Here is a 14874-nt window from a genome sequence, read left to right on the forward strand (position 1 = left end):
GAGAGAGAGAGAGAGAGAGAGAGAGAGAGAGAGAGAGAGAGAGAGAGAGAGAGAGAGAGAGAGGGGAAGTTCTGAAGATAGTTGAATAGCAATCAAAGGAAAGAAAGAGCTTTACATTTAGGCAAATTGACATCTTCATATCTGGGTACCACATTTTAGGAAGGACATTGAGAAGATGGAGATATTCAGGTGGGGAGGATGTCTAGACTGATAAGGGGACTGGAAGATTCATTGAAGTAAACAGGGATTGTGAGCTTGAAGAGAGAAAATTCAATGTGATGGGAAGAAGGTAGAAAAGATTGCTTTCTGCAAACATTATGAATGTGGTTCTTTGCAAGAGACTTATCCTCTTTGCTTACAGGGGAGAGAAGTGGAAAAAATGGATAGAAGTTGAAAGAAAAGGAGATTTCAGATCAATGTAAGAAAATATTCGGAAACAAACAATTGTTCAAAGCTGGAATGGATGGACTCTGGAAACAGTCATTTTTCTATATTAGGGAGATTTAAGCAGAGATTGCATGACAACTTGGGGTTGTCCTAGAGATGATTCTTGGTCATGCATCAATTAGACAAGATTATATCTAAAGTCCTATAGATTTATTTTATATTTTATATAAATTATATATGCAACATATATAAAGCTATTTAATATTCATAATTAATTTTCATTAATTTTCATAATTCATAAAATATACTATCCAGCTTTTGTATTCCTGGTATGTTACCTGACCTTGTTTCATATGTACCAGCAATGCAAAAACTAGATTCTAAAAATAGAGCTAAGAGTAATAACTTCCAGAATAAGATGAGCATAATGAGGAAACCTAAGGACAACAAAAGGTTTTTTGTCCACTGCTAGATGTCAATGTTTTGGATTATATTGGAGGGAAAAGGAGGATCAAAAGAGGGACAATTGACAACAGGGAAAACTCAGAAATCCTCAATTTTAATTTTGCTTCTGCTTTTTCTGCCAAGGTGAATATCTTTGGACAGGAAAAAAAATAAGATAGTGAGAGAGCACTTGGGTTCCATTTATGAATTCAAGTCGTTTATCACACAAGGGAAAATAAGATCAGTTTGTATTGTAGAGTGTGAGAAAAGAAATGTGCTATTAACTTAGGGTTAGGTTGTAAAGAATGTTACATGGGAAACAGAAATTTATATTTTCTTTTCAAACAAATGTTTTTAACTTGGGAATTTTGAACTTGTTTTTTTAGGAAATGATTTTATAACTATATTTCAGGATCAATGGTTTCATTTGTAATCTTAAATTTTCAACTTTTTAAATTTAAATTCATTACTCAGAAAAGGAGTCCAGAGGCTTCACTAGACTACCAAAGGGGTCTATGACAGAAAAAAGGTTGAGAATCTGTTCTAGAGGCAAAAAAGTGGCCAGTGGAGTTTAATGAGAAGAACAGTGACATGATTATACATAAGCTTTAGGAAAATCATTTTGATAACTGAGTGGAGGATGGTTTGGAATGGGAAGAAATTTGAAAATTGAGAGGTTGTTGCATTAGTCCACATGAACAGAAGTTTCCAATGTAGTGATCCATGGACCTATGCTTAGCTCTGTACTGTTTAATATTTTAAACAGTGCCATGGATAAAAAAGAATGGCTGAAATACTTATCCAGTGTACAGATGACACAAAACCTGAAAAGAAAACTAATAGTTTATGTAACTGTCAGAATCCAAAAGAAAATTTGATGGGCAAAAATATTGAACCAAATAGAATAAGATACACTTTAATATGGGAAAAATTAAAACCTTAGATTTGGTTTTAAAAGTGTCTTCATAGAAATCAAAGCTATCAATAATCATATGAAAAATGTTCTATGTCCTTTTAGATTAGAGAAATGCAAATTAAAGTAATTCTGAAGTACTAATTCACACCTGTCAGACTCACCAATATAAAAGTAAAGTGATAAATATTGGAGGGGATGTGGCAAAATTGGGACACTAATATATTGCTGGTGGATTTGTGAACAGATCCAACCATCCTGGAGGGCAATTTGGAACCATGCTCAAAGGCTCTCGTCTCCAGGTCTGGTTTTCTATCCACTAAGGCACTTAGCTGTCCCCATTACATCTATGTTAAAGTGATAGAAACACTGTCATGTGGAAGAGGCATTAGCCTTGTTCTGCTTAACCCAGGAAGAAAGGAATAGTGGATTGAAGATATAATTCTTGATATAAGGAAAATTTCATCATTTAAGTTATCCAAAAGCTATGGAGGTAATGGGATCTCCCTCTTTAGGCATCTTCAACAGTACCTGAATGATTACTTTTCAAGTATAGTGAAGGAGAGATGCACTGGGGATATGGACTGGGCTTAAATGTTCACCAGGGTCCCATCCAACTCTAAAAATATGAGATTCTATAACTATACTTTTCTGAACCTTATTTTTTGAGATTATTTCTCCTAAATTTATGAATAAAGTTTTTTAGAGATAACTAACTCAGGCTGCTTGAGAGTTTCTATTCCATCCTAACTTTGGAGATTTAAGAAATTCAGGCAACAAAGGTAGCCATTACTCACCCCAACCTCAGAGAAGATTTGAGGTAAAGGTCTATTAAAAAGTAAGGAAATTATCAAGGTGTGACTTTCTGTGTTTCTGGGGGAAGCATGAGGAAGGAAGGAGGAAAAGCAGAGAAAAAAGAAGAAAACAAGTAAAGGAGTAATAGGAGGGAGAGGAGACAAGGAGTGCAAGGGGAACCAGAATGAGGTGCTACCCAGAAGAAAAGGGAAGGGAAAAGGGGAAGGGAAAAAGGGAAAGGAGAAACAGGAAGAGGACGAAGAGAAGAAGGAGAGGAAGAAGGAGAAGAATCATCATCATCATCAAGGAGAAGAGGTAGGAAGATGAAAAGGAGGACAAACCATATAGAGAAGAAGAAGGGAAGAAATTATTGCTTTGTGTTCTTGAATATTTTATTTACTTGTTGGATCAAGGAAGTTTGGTAAGAATGATAGAATGAAGGATCTGGGGTAATGTGAGGACATAGGCAATGGCTGCAAACTAAGCACTGTTTTGATAATAAATCAGTTGTTATCATTTACTACAATAGGTTGGGAAGATTGAATTTATAGAGGTTAGGGTTAACAAGAAAGACTTCCTGGACCAGTTGAGTTGTGAATCTGCCTCAAGATTTAATTGAAAGGCTAAGGGAAGTTGTTCCAAGTGTTGGCATGGAGTGAAGGAAGGAGATGTTGAGGAGACCTACATGGCTAGAAGAGAAGGTCTATGCTGAGCAATAGAGTGAGATATAATGTTAAATAGAACAGTTTTAAATTATGGAGATCTAGAATGCTAGACTGAAGGACTGATCAAAATGATCTATTCTTTTTTTTCCTTACCATGAAATTTGACTGTAGAGACTGAACAAAACTTTCAGCATGGGAAGTTCATCCACTAATAGTACAGGATTACCTCCTTTCACCCTGACTGGCCTCCCAGGACTTGAAGATTCTCAGCACTGGATGTTCCTGCTACTTGGAGCCCTCTACTCTGTCTCTATTGTGGGGAATAGCCTGATTCTCTTCATTGTCAAAGAGGAGCAAAGTCTGCACCAACCCATGTATTACTTCTTGTCTCTGCTTTCAGTCAATGACCTTGGTGTGTCCTTATCCACACTGCCCTCAGTGCTGGCCACTTTCTGCTTCCATACCCAGGAGATTACTTTTGATGCCTGTATGGCCCAGATGTTCTTCATCCATCTCTTCTCTTTCATGGAGTCTGGGATCCTACTGGCCATGAGCTTTGATCGTTATGTAGCTATCTGTAACCCACTGAGGTATTCTACCATTCTCACTGATGCCCGAGTTGCACAAATGAGCCTCTTCATTGGTGTTCGCAGCTTCTGTATGGTTTTTCCACTGCCCTTCCTCCTGAAGCGTCTGCCCTTCTGCAAAGCCAACATCCTATCCCATGCTTACTGCCTACACCCAGACCTTATCCGTCTACCCTGTGGGGACATCACTATAAATAACATCTTTGGCCTGTGCATTGTTCTCTCTACCTTTGTCCTGGATTCTGTGCTAATTTTCCTTTCCTATGTTCTTATCCTCCACTCTGTGTTGGCTATTGCCTCCCAAGAAGAACGTCTTAAAATACTAAACACATGTGTATCTCACATTTGCGCAGTTCTTATCTTCTATATGCCCATGATGGGTGTATCCATGGTTCACCGCTATGGGAGATATGCACCACCATATGTGTTTACACTAATGTCCCTTGTCTACCTCTTTGTCCCTCCCATGCTCAATCCTGTCATCTATTCCATCAAGACAAAGGAGATCCGTCAGAGGCTCATCAGGTTATTCTCTGTGACTAAACCCTGAACAGTAGAAGCTGGATAAAAACACCAGCTGCACACAGCACGACCCGATCAAGTGTTGGTTTTACAAGATTTACACAAAGATATTGGTGGCTGACATTTGTGTAATCTCTAACACACTGGATGTTTTGGAGAATATGGGTCATGACATAATTTCTAAGCAGACAGACTCCTCATAATAGATTAATTCACTGATTCATTGCCTCTTACACACATTTCCACTAGATTCTACTTTTTCTCTGCATGTACTATGACTTTTTACACTATTCTAGCTTTTTGCAGCAACCAAATCCTGGAAACAGTCATAATGTGAGTTATATCACAGACCAGATTGCATTTTCCCATAGAAATAAAGTTTCCATCAGGGAAGAGAAGAAGAGTTCATCCATGGGTGAGCTCTTGGTTTCAAAGAAATTGTAGTCATGAAAAACTATTTTCTTTTAAGCAAAAATAAAGATTATAATCTAGTTTAAGCTCCTACTACACTTGTGTTATGGATTGGATAACTGACTGATATCTTGTGATTTACAGTTCCAAGGAACAAGCATCTCTCTCTTAGTCTTGAGAACAGTTTGGCACAATGGAGATCTTTGAGACAAATGGGAAAGTTATAGACCAAAGTTGTTAAAGAGATACACACAGGCAAGGAAAGTGACCAAGATGAATAAATAAATCAATAAACATTTAATAAGTGTCTGCTGTGTGTCAGACACCGTTCTAAGTGTTAAAAGAAAGGGGATCTCAATAGTTGGCTTTCAGGAACAAAAGGGTCAATCTTCCCAATCTTGCCCAAGCCTTAGTGTGCTTTTCTAGAAACATTCTGGCACAGGGGAAACAAGAAGGAAGAAGGAAAAAGGAAGATTAAGCTATAGTAGAGAAAGGAAAAATCAAGGATTATTTGTTCCTATGGGAATCTCAGAGTGCAGAAGATATAAGCTGAGGCTACCAGTTGTACGTACCTTTTCAGTGATTGAGGGAAATTCCAAGAATAGGTCTGCTTCCCTCTTTGCCTCCCCCACCCCAATTCCTCATTTTTGTATCTATCCATCAATAAACTCTATAACACACTCTGCTGGCTTTTCCCCCTAAACATTTCAATAACCTGAATTTTTTATCCTTTATAAAAGAATTCTGGGTTATTTAGATATAAGCAAAAATTTAAATCAGAGCACAGCCAAATCTCTCTGTAAATGTTAGGAACTTTTCTTAACTGGGACCTCTGCATCTTTGTGGTTGTACTTCCAATTTTTTATAGAATATAAATTCCAGAAAGTAATAAAAAGTATATAATAAATGTTTATTGATTGACTGACCACATTGAGCTGAAAGGAATATAAAACACTTTCTGTGACATGAGGTAGCTTGATAAAATCTACAAACTATAAAGGAGAAGAGAGAAGACAGTGATAAGGTGTGTCTGCTGTCAAGCTGAATCACCCACATCAATACCACCCAACCACCATTAATATACAGTTATAAACCAAGGAAAATAAAATTGTCAGAAACACAATACTATATATGTAGTGAATAGAGTGTTGGACTTGGGTTTGGATCCATCTTTGACACTAATTATTCCCAACTGTCCTACTATGAGTGAATTATTATATATCTCTGACACTTGGTTTCCTCATCTGTTCCTCACAGAGTTTCGTGGAGGCTAAAACTAAATAGTGAATGTGTAAGGTGTTTTGCAAACTTTAAATTGACCTAAAATGTCCACTATTATTATTCTATATGAATATGTAAATAAACTAATAACGTGTGTACTTGATTATCATAAAATGTATGTATATCTAAAGCAATTTTGTCCAGTCCTGGGAAAAGCCAAGTCAATAAGCATCAATGAAATACTTACATGTTCCAGACATTTTAGTAAGAATTGGGAATAAAAATACAAGCATAAAGATATTCCTTGCCCTCAAGGAGCTGACATTTGAATGGAGAAAGACAACATGTAAAATGATGCAGTAAAGGAGTAGAGAAGGAGAAGTTATCCATTTAGGGACATGTTAAAGAAAGTCTGAAGAGTTAGGAGTGGATCTTGGATAAGTAGGAAATCAATATTGTCTGGGGCACTTTATTAAAGTAGAGGTGGAGGTTCTGGGAGGAAGCAGCCAATCAGAAGAAGGTGTCACAGGGATGGAGTATAATTCTTGTGTGAGAAGTCCAGAGGTGGAGTGAACTTCCAAGGTGAAGATGTCTTGGCATGAGAGAGAATGTCCAGAGTGAGGAGCAGAGAAAATGGAGAGTAGGAGAGTAATGAAATGTTTACTTTTTTTCTGCCCTGACTTTACCTATACCTGGCCCTCTTTCACAACTCAATGTGGGAGCCTGAAAGCTTTCATTGCTTCCAAAGTATTGTGATCTGAGGAAAGATTTGCTCACTGCTCTGTGTTTGAGCTCCATAAGTTCTTGACCCAGGTTTGAAGGTGTTGGCTTGTGTGTACTTGAGTTTCGGTAGATTGCTGATGGATTCTGTCACTGTTATCCTACTTTGAGTGACTGACCTGGTGGCTCCCTTTCAGTCTTGGTTTTCTGCAGGCTTATTTGCTGAGCCAAACATTAGAAAGGAATCATTGCTCTGCTTCTAAACTAAGAGTCACATAGTTAAGTTTCTGGAATTTGCTTTGTGCTTACTACTCAGCTAGGGCCACACACTTGTTCTTGGCTGCTTTTCTTCTCTCTTCTTCTATGATAAAGATGGAGATCCTTCCAAAAAAGAAGCATACAAAGACTGCACTATGTCTTGGGCTTGGGATTTAGCTCTCTTCAGCCTACTTTTACTTAGTGGTAAGTGGCCTTGAAGTCTGTTCATAGACAACTAGGGAAGCTGTGCTAACTTGTACCTCTACTTAGTTGAGAGATTGATACTAGAACCTTCAAAATCATTGTTGTCCACTATGTTAGATATAGACAGTAGCAATGGACTGGTATTATGGTAAAGGGGCAAAGGGCTAGTTGTAATGATGAACTTGAAAAATAAGGTTAGTATGAGTAAGAGATGACATTATGATGTCCCTCTTTAAATATGTTCCCCAAGACTACACACAATATTTTATATGTGACCTGACAAAGCATTTTAATTAGTACAGGCTAAAATTATAACAGTATTCATTGGCTACTAAATCACACCTCTAATTTACATTGAGTTTAAAAAAAGTAAAATTCTTCAACTTCTGTCTACCCATGTCTCTTTCATCCTTTACTTCTGTGGTTGATTTTTTGAGTCCAAGTTTAGGACTTAACATTTAATCTATATTGAATTCAATCTTTTTATTTTTATTACTATTATTTTTATATTATTATTTTATAATAATATTATTGCTATTATTATATTTATATAACTATAACTAATAAAACCCTTAATGGATCCTGATTCATTCAATGTGTTAACTATTCTTTTAAGTTTAGTATCATCTACATATTTGGTTAGATGGCATCTTCATTTCTTTCTGATTTAGATTTCTAATTAAATTGATAATTCAAAACAGTGCCTATGACAGAGACCCATGACACATCACTACAGCTCTCTTTCCTGGTTGACAATGGCTGTTACTTTGGGTGCAGTTATTCAACTGGTTTAAAATGATCCTGTCTGAATGATTATCTATTTTACATCTTTCAAACTTGTTCAAAAGGATATCATGAATGATTTTCTTAAGTTTCTTAGTGAAATAAAGATATACTTTGTCACTGGCAGTCCCAAGTCAGAAAGTGAGTTGGTTTGTTGATTAGAATCATGAAATCATTAACCTGGAAGGATCCCATATGTCATCTAGTTCATCCCATGTTGAGTATGAATCCCTTTTACACCAACTCTGATCATGTAGTTTCTGTATCAAATCCTCAATAATACTTTTTAGAGATCTTATTTCCTTTTGTGGGAGACTCCAGTTGTTAGGAAGTCTTTCCTCATATTGTATCCCTTTGTAATGCTCACTCATTAGAATTAGTTTTATGTTTTAGGGCCAAGTAGGATAGGTGAATTATTATTGATACTATTTGAGAAATTGTGGAGAATGGAAACATAGTTGTAGGTCTAGAAATGGGAAAATGTCTCAGTTTTTAAAGGGGGAAAATTATGTATTCTTCAAACTATACAGTTATGAACAGGTTACACTGGTTCTGTGCATAATTTTTTATCAAATTAATTTGTTTCATTTTCCCCAAACAATGCAATTTATCCTGAGCTCTAAGGAGGACAGAGAAACTGGCATCTTATATTATTTTTATTTTGTTTGAACAACAGAAGAATATGAATAAATCAAAGATGACTATGTTCCAGGCATTGTACTAAGTACTACTTTAACAAAGTGGACAGTGGTGATCCTAAAGGTTCTTGTAGTCTCAAGGAGTTTACAGTCTTGCTGCAAAGGGGAAAATTAAATTTCTGCATATGGGAAGTAATGTGGATGTAAAGGGAGGTGTATAACTTCAATTTTTCTTTGAGTTGATAGTTGATAGTTTTATCTGAGCCTGACACAGTTACTGATGTTCCTACCAACTCAGCCCTGATCCTCTGATCATACCTAAGTGGAGCCCAGACCACCAATATATTCTACTTGGCCACATATCTTGGACTTGGCAGCAACAATTCTTCTAACTCAAGGACCTGAAGAAGATCTTGAACAGTGCAGGCATCAGGGTGGATGAGGAAGGTCATCAGTGAACTAAGTGGTTAGAACATAGGAGATGTAATTGTTTAAGGCAGCAGTAAGTTGGCCCCCATGCTGGCTGGAAATGTCATTGCTATTGCTGCCAGTGCTGGCTCTGCTGCCCCAGCTTGAAGTACTGAACCTGCTGCTGCAGAGAAGGAGGGAAAAAAAGAGAAGAATCAGAAGAATGTGACAATGACATGGGCTTTGGTCTCTGAGCACCTGCTTCCATCTCTGAGTGAATAAAGGTTTTATTTAAAAAGCAAAAAAAGTTGTTTAGGATTTTGCAAAGAACCATGGGATGACTGAATTTCTTCCAGATGGAGTTGATGGCAAGAGAGCACGAGGACAATTCTAGAGTCACTCTTGAGGATGAAATGCAAAATACCACAAGTCCCAATCAGTTACCATTTAGAAACTTAAAACACAGAAGGGGGGGAAACATAAATATTAGGTTTTATTGTACTTTAATGATTTCTTTTGTTGTGCCTCAATAGAATGATTTTTATACTAAAAGTCCCCCAAAGGAAAAAAAAATCACAGATGCAGATAAAACAAATAGGTATCAACTTTCTCTAAAGTTCCCCCTGTTGCCTAGTCATGCTATGAAGGTGACCCTGTGCTTCTTGAAGATTCAAAATCTCTACCAGTAGAGCATAAACTGGAAAGGCTTCAAATAAGATTTCAGTATATTTGTCATAAGGACCAGATAATATTAAAGAAAAATAGTCACTTTTTGTTATTGTCTGGTCCTTTCAATCAGATCCAATTTCTTGTGACCCAATTTGGTATATTTTGGCAAAGATATTGGAATAGTTTGCTATTTCCTTCTCCAGCTCATTTTACATATGAAGGAACTGAGGCAAATATGATTAAGTGAGTTGCCCAGAGTCACTCAACTAGGAAATAAGGCCAGATTTGAACTCAGAAAGAGGAGATATCATTCTAACCACTGTATTTACCTAGCTGTACTGAGACAGTCATTAGTGATTCATTTTATAATTTTGGTTACAGCAACTCAGGCAGATCACCTACCAAAAATAGAAAGCTTGAGATTTGCACCGTTCAAAAGAATATCTATGGGAATATTGTCATGTATCCTTAAAATATTGAATAAATGTTTCTTGAATGAATAAAGTCATGAAAGTCACTGGGGCCTCACCATTATTACACAAATGTGTATTTTATACCTTAGAGATCATAAATGTGACTAAGAGGAGAGAGATTCCTCAGCTAGATTAGTTGAGTAGTTGATGCCAGGGTCCACACTATGAAGAGTTAAGGGGGCTTTCTGAGAAAATGAGAGAAAGAGGAAAAATATTCAGTATCTTCAAAGTCTTTATAATAAACCAAAGAAAGAAAGCTATGGTCAGGGCTAGAAGTCCCTTTATTTTACATAGTACTAGCTGTAAGGATTCTATACCCCCAAGACTCCCTAATTAATAGCCAAATTTCACAAATAACATCCTAGATACTGAGGAGTAATTGGGGATTGAACAGATACCAAGGAGTTATATAGTTTTTCATCTCGGACTCAGACTGAGTGACAGCTAAAACCTATCTCAATGAATAATAAGAGGAAGTTAGTAATGGAGGAATATTAAAACATCAAAAAATCACGTGGGGATTATAAATACAAGATTTTGATTCCTTCCTCTCAGAAAACATCTTCCTTGCTCACTTCCTCAACAGCTTCTACCCAAAGCTGCTCATGTTTTAAAGGTGGGCTTTAGCAATCCCTTATGACTAGGAAACAAATGGTCTAACCTGGACATTCAGGAGTTAATTCCATCCCTGCACCAGTGTACCCCCAAGAGAGGACAAGGAAGAGAGAGAGAGAGAGAGAGAGAGAGAGAGAGAGAGAGAGAGAGAGAGAGAGAGAGAGAGAGAGCTTTAGTTTCTAGGGAATCACCTTTAATCCCCTTGGAGTCCTGGAGAGGACTCTATCAGCTTTTCCTTCTGTCTGCCACCTACTTATCCATACTCTCCCACTCAGTCCCCCATGCTCATTCATCCATCAGTAATTCTACCCTTAGCCTTTCAAACATGCCCACTTGGTCAAACTTAGTGAAACCCGCACACCCACATTCACACCCACTCTCTTTAACCTTTGACTTATTGGTACTTACTCTCTCCATCTCTTATCGAGACCCTACACTCACCTTCTAATATTTCTCTATTCATTTCCCAACCCTTACTGAATCATTCCATTTTCTACTATTTTTTTCTGAATTCTTTATACCATACAGTTCAGTCATTACCCCAATTCCTGTCCTCACTCAGTCTTAATCAGAGCCTTCCTTACTCATCTATTTACTGTTCCTAAGTTTCTCACACTCAGCTTACTGAGTACTTCACCCAGACCACCCATATTTGTTCACCTATTTGTCCCTCCCCACACTTAGCTTCATTTCCTTTACTTCCCTTTCTTCTCCTTCCCACTCTGAAGTGTAGTCTCTGTTTGTACTCTACATGATGGTGAGTGTACCAGGGAACTTTTTGGGGATTTTGGGGGGTATATTTCAATAAGTAGCAAGGGACAAAGAGGGAGCAAATTTGGGAACATAAAGGTTGATATGTTCTCAGAGGAACTAGTAGGGTAGATATCTAGAAAAATTTATGGAGATTGGGGATCAGAAAGGCTGCTAGGGATAGAATTTGTATGTATATTGGGAGCAAGGTGTTGAAATCATCTTGCCAGTACACAACATCCTAGGACCACTTTTGAGTGTGAAAATAGCTCTCAGATAATCATATTTCCTGAGAATAATAGAATGTTAGAGATGGAAGGGACAGGGGGACTTTGGAGATATTCCAGATAAACTCTTTCACTTTATGGATGAATGAACTGAGGACCAGAGATAAATAAAGTGCTTTTCACACAGGAAATGGAATCTGGGCAAAGTTGTAATGGTAGCTGTTTGACAATCAGCTCTCCAAAAAAATGCATGCCATACTTTCAAATTTAATCTGTATTATTAATATTTTCTCCATCATTTCCTTAAGTGTAGACATCATCAAAACAGTAAATCAAACTGTGATTTGTGGCATCTGCCTCTTTCTAAGGAATAAATTCTCATACTGAAAGTTTAACAATTAACTCTTATAAGATCCAAATAAGTTAGCAACCTGGGGATGCTATAAATTCCCTCTCACTGGAGCTCCTCAAATAGATTCTAGATGGCCATTTGTGGGAAGTTGTAGAGAAGATTTGTTTTTAGGTGTTTGAGGTTTCTTCCAGCTAATATTCTGATTTTTTGAGGACTTAAAGCTCAGTCTACTCTTACTTAGTTCCTTGCTTCCTTTTTGTCTAGAGGTTCAGAAAGAACACTGGTCAGCCTCTCAAAATTTCATCCTTTCAAATGGGAAATGCTTATCCTAGTGCTCTGCCATTGTTTTCTTCTGCAGCAGAATCCAGAGGATAAGAGAATGGGACACAGGCGTGTTATATTTGGGTCTTTGAGTACACGCTAAAATGATATTTAATCTATCAGGGTGCTCGATATTTCATTTTTCTTAATATTTCCTTCCTTCAAAAGGAAGCTATTTAATCTCATTTTCTTTTAAACATGGCTAAAATGTGGAGGGAAAGATTAGCTAGGCTTTCAAGTCCATGAGAATTATAAACTAGTGCATAAACAAGGGAATTTCTGAATCATTCATTCCTCAGTCAAATTAATCAGATCCAGTCTATCTTCTAGCATCCAAGAAAAATAGTCGTTTCAATTCAGCCAAATGGAAATTTGGACTCAGGGAAACCTATTTTGCTCTATAATTTTTCTCATGTTTATCTTATTTTTCCTTTTATGTAACCTGTATTTTTACTGCTATAGGTTAATCCCATTCCCTAGGAGATAAAAATCAGCTGAGGCTTGTTCTTGTTCCTCATACAGAGATGTCGAACTTGAGGAGATGATGTTACCCCATGATTCATTGCATCAATTGTGGAGCTGCCCACATACTTCTCTGGGCTCAGGTTTTTGGAGCTATGGATGCTTTTAGGGTCCTTTCTTCCTGTGGGCAGAACAAGAAGAAATGGGCTGAAGTTGTAGCAATATGGATTGGAGTGAGTTAAAAATGCTGTTTTGCAGTAAGGAATATGAGATATTGTATGATCTGTCACTTCCCTCTCCTTCCCTAACCCGAGTTGCAGGCAAAAACCAACCCTGAGATGAACTGAGGTTTGAATGGGGATAGATAGAGGTGTGAGGAGATGGAGATGAAGTGGCTAGAAAGGGGGCAGTCTTCTTTGTTTGTATGGAACATAAGACTTAATATGTGTTTGCATGTCATGATGTCAGTATGAGTGCTTCCTTGTGCATAGGCATTTGTGTGTATATATGTATATATGTGCGTTTTATATGCAAATGAATGCCATTTGTAAGTCTTAAGATGGGCAAATGAGGGTCAGTAGGATTACTGCTGTACTTGGAAGTAGCCACATTGGAGGTAAACAATGTTCAACTTGGAAACCCTAAAGGCAAGATTTAATAAGGACCAAAAGTTTTCCCTGACTCCTAACATTTCCCTAACTTTAATGATTGAAGTTCCATCTTGGACTGCCATTTTGGCTAGTGTTCCCCATTAAATAGATAGATCAAATATTTAAGTGCTTACTATATATAAGGTACTGTTTTAAGTGCTGGCAATAGAAAACCCATAAAACAAAGTCATCTCTACTTTCAAACAGCCTCCCTTCTATTGGAGGAAGAAAATACATCAAGTAATGCTCTAAAGCTAGAGTGGGGATGGGGACTGGATGTTAGAGGAAAGGGATCAATGTGGATGAGATGTTTTTTAATTGAAAAGTTCTAATTTGAAAAGTTTTAATTAATTTAGAATATTTTCCCATGATTACATGATTCAGATTCTTTTAATCCTCTCTTTACACCCCCACCCCCACCTTGTAGCCAATGAGCAATTCCACTGGGTTTTACATGTGTCATTGATCAAGACCTATTTCCATATTATTGATATTTGCATCAGGGTGATCTTTTAGAGTCTACAGTGAATGAAATTTCTAATGGCCATGGAACCAACAATCATCTAGTTAGTCCCTGGGTGGATTTGTCCTCAGGGCAGAAAGAAGGATAATTTATAATTGAGACAGATTGAAGAGTGAGCTATAAGGGAAGGGAGCATTGTGGCTGAACCTTCTGATAATATGGCAAGTGCTTCATCATTGTCACTGGATACACCAGCACAAAGCAGTTAGCTTTACTAGGCAGTCTAGCTCTCATAGGTACAGATGCTTTTTAAAATAAGAAGCATGTTGATTAAATTACACAACAGAAGCTTAGATGTTGGTTAGATGACCTCTGAAGCAAATATTTGGATAAGTTATGATGATTTCTTTTCTTTTTAAAGACTATTTAACAAACATTTACTAATGCCTATTATGTGTAAGCTACTGGAGAAATAAAACCATTATCAATATTGTCCTTGCTCTCCAAATGCTTATATCTGCTGGAGGGCTGTATGAGTATGTATCTAGATATAATATGTACCATTTCCCCCTTTTTGTGAACACATCTTAGAAATGGTTATGAAATAAGTTGGGAAATAAAATCCAAGCATTCAATTTATCTATACATTTTTAAAAATCATACCTAGTATGTAGAAAAATATCCCTTGTTCAACAATGCTGAATAAATTTTTGAGGAGATGGGGTAACTTTATTTTTCAATAAGGAGGATACTTTATAGGGTCCTCTAAGTAATGTCTTTTAGTGCCTTGAATCTCCCATATCTCAAACTTATGTGCTACTCTATCTCTCAGTGATCAACCTTTGAATCTATTCCCCTACTTTTCTATCCTCTGACCCCCTCTCCTTCCTTTCCACATAATTCTTTGACTCTTTCTCTGCAGGTGACATGTACAAC

The 14874-nt window shown here is 37.1% G+C and overlaps 1 protein-coding gene across 1 annotated transcript; it reads left to right on the forward strand.

The window, feature by feature from the left end:
• Nucleotides 1-3396: 3396 nt before the first annotated feature.
• LOC123241091 (olfactory receptor 51I2-like) lies at nucleotides 3397-9571 on the forward strand. The gene is made up of 2 exons (XM_044668796.1): nucleotides 3397-4316; nucleotides 9490-9571. The coding sequence occupies exons 1-2, from the start codon at nucleotides 3397-3399 to the stop codon at nucleotides 9569-9571; spliced, it is 1002 nt and encodes a 333-aa protein (XP_044524731.1).
• Nucleotides 9572-14874: the final 5303 nt, after the last annotated feature.

This window comes from Gracilinanus agilis, chromosome 3 (genome assembly GCF_016433145.1).
Source record: "Gracilinanus agilis isolate LMUSP501 chromosome 3, AgileGrace, whole genome shotgun sequence".
Taxonomy (NCBI): domain Eukaryota; kingdom Metazoa; phylum Chordata; class Mammalia; order Didelphimorphia; family Didelphidae; genus Gracilinanus; species Gracilinanus agilis.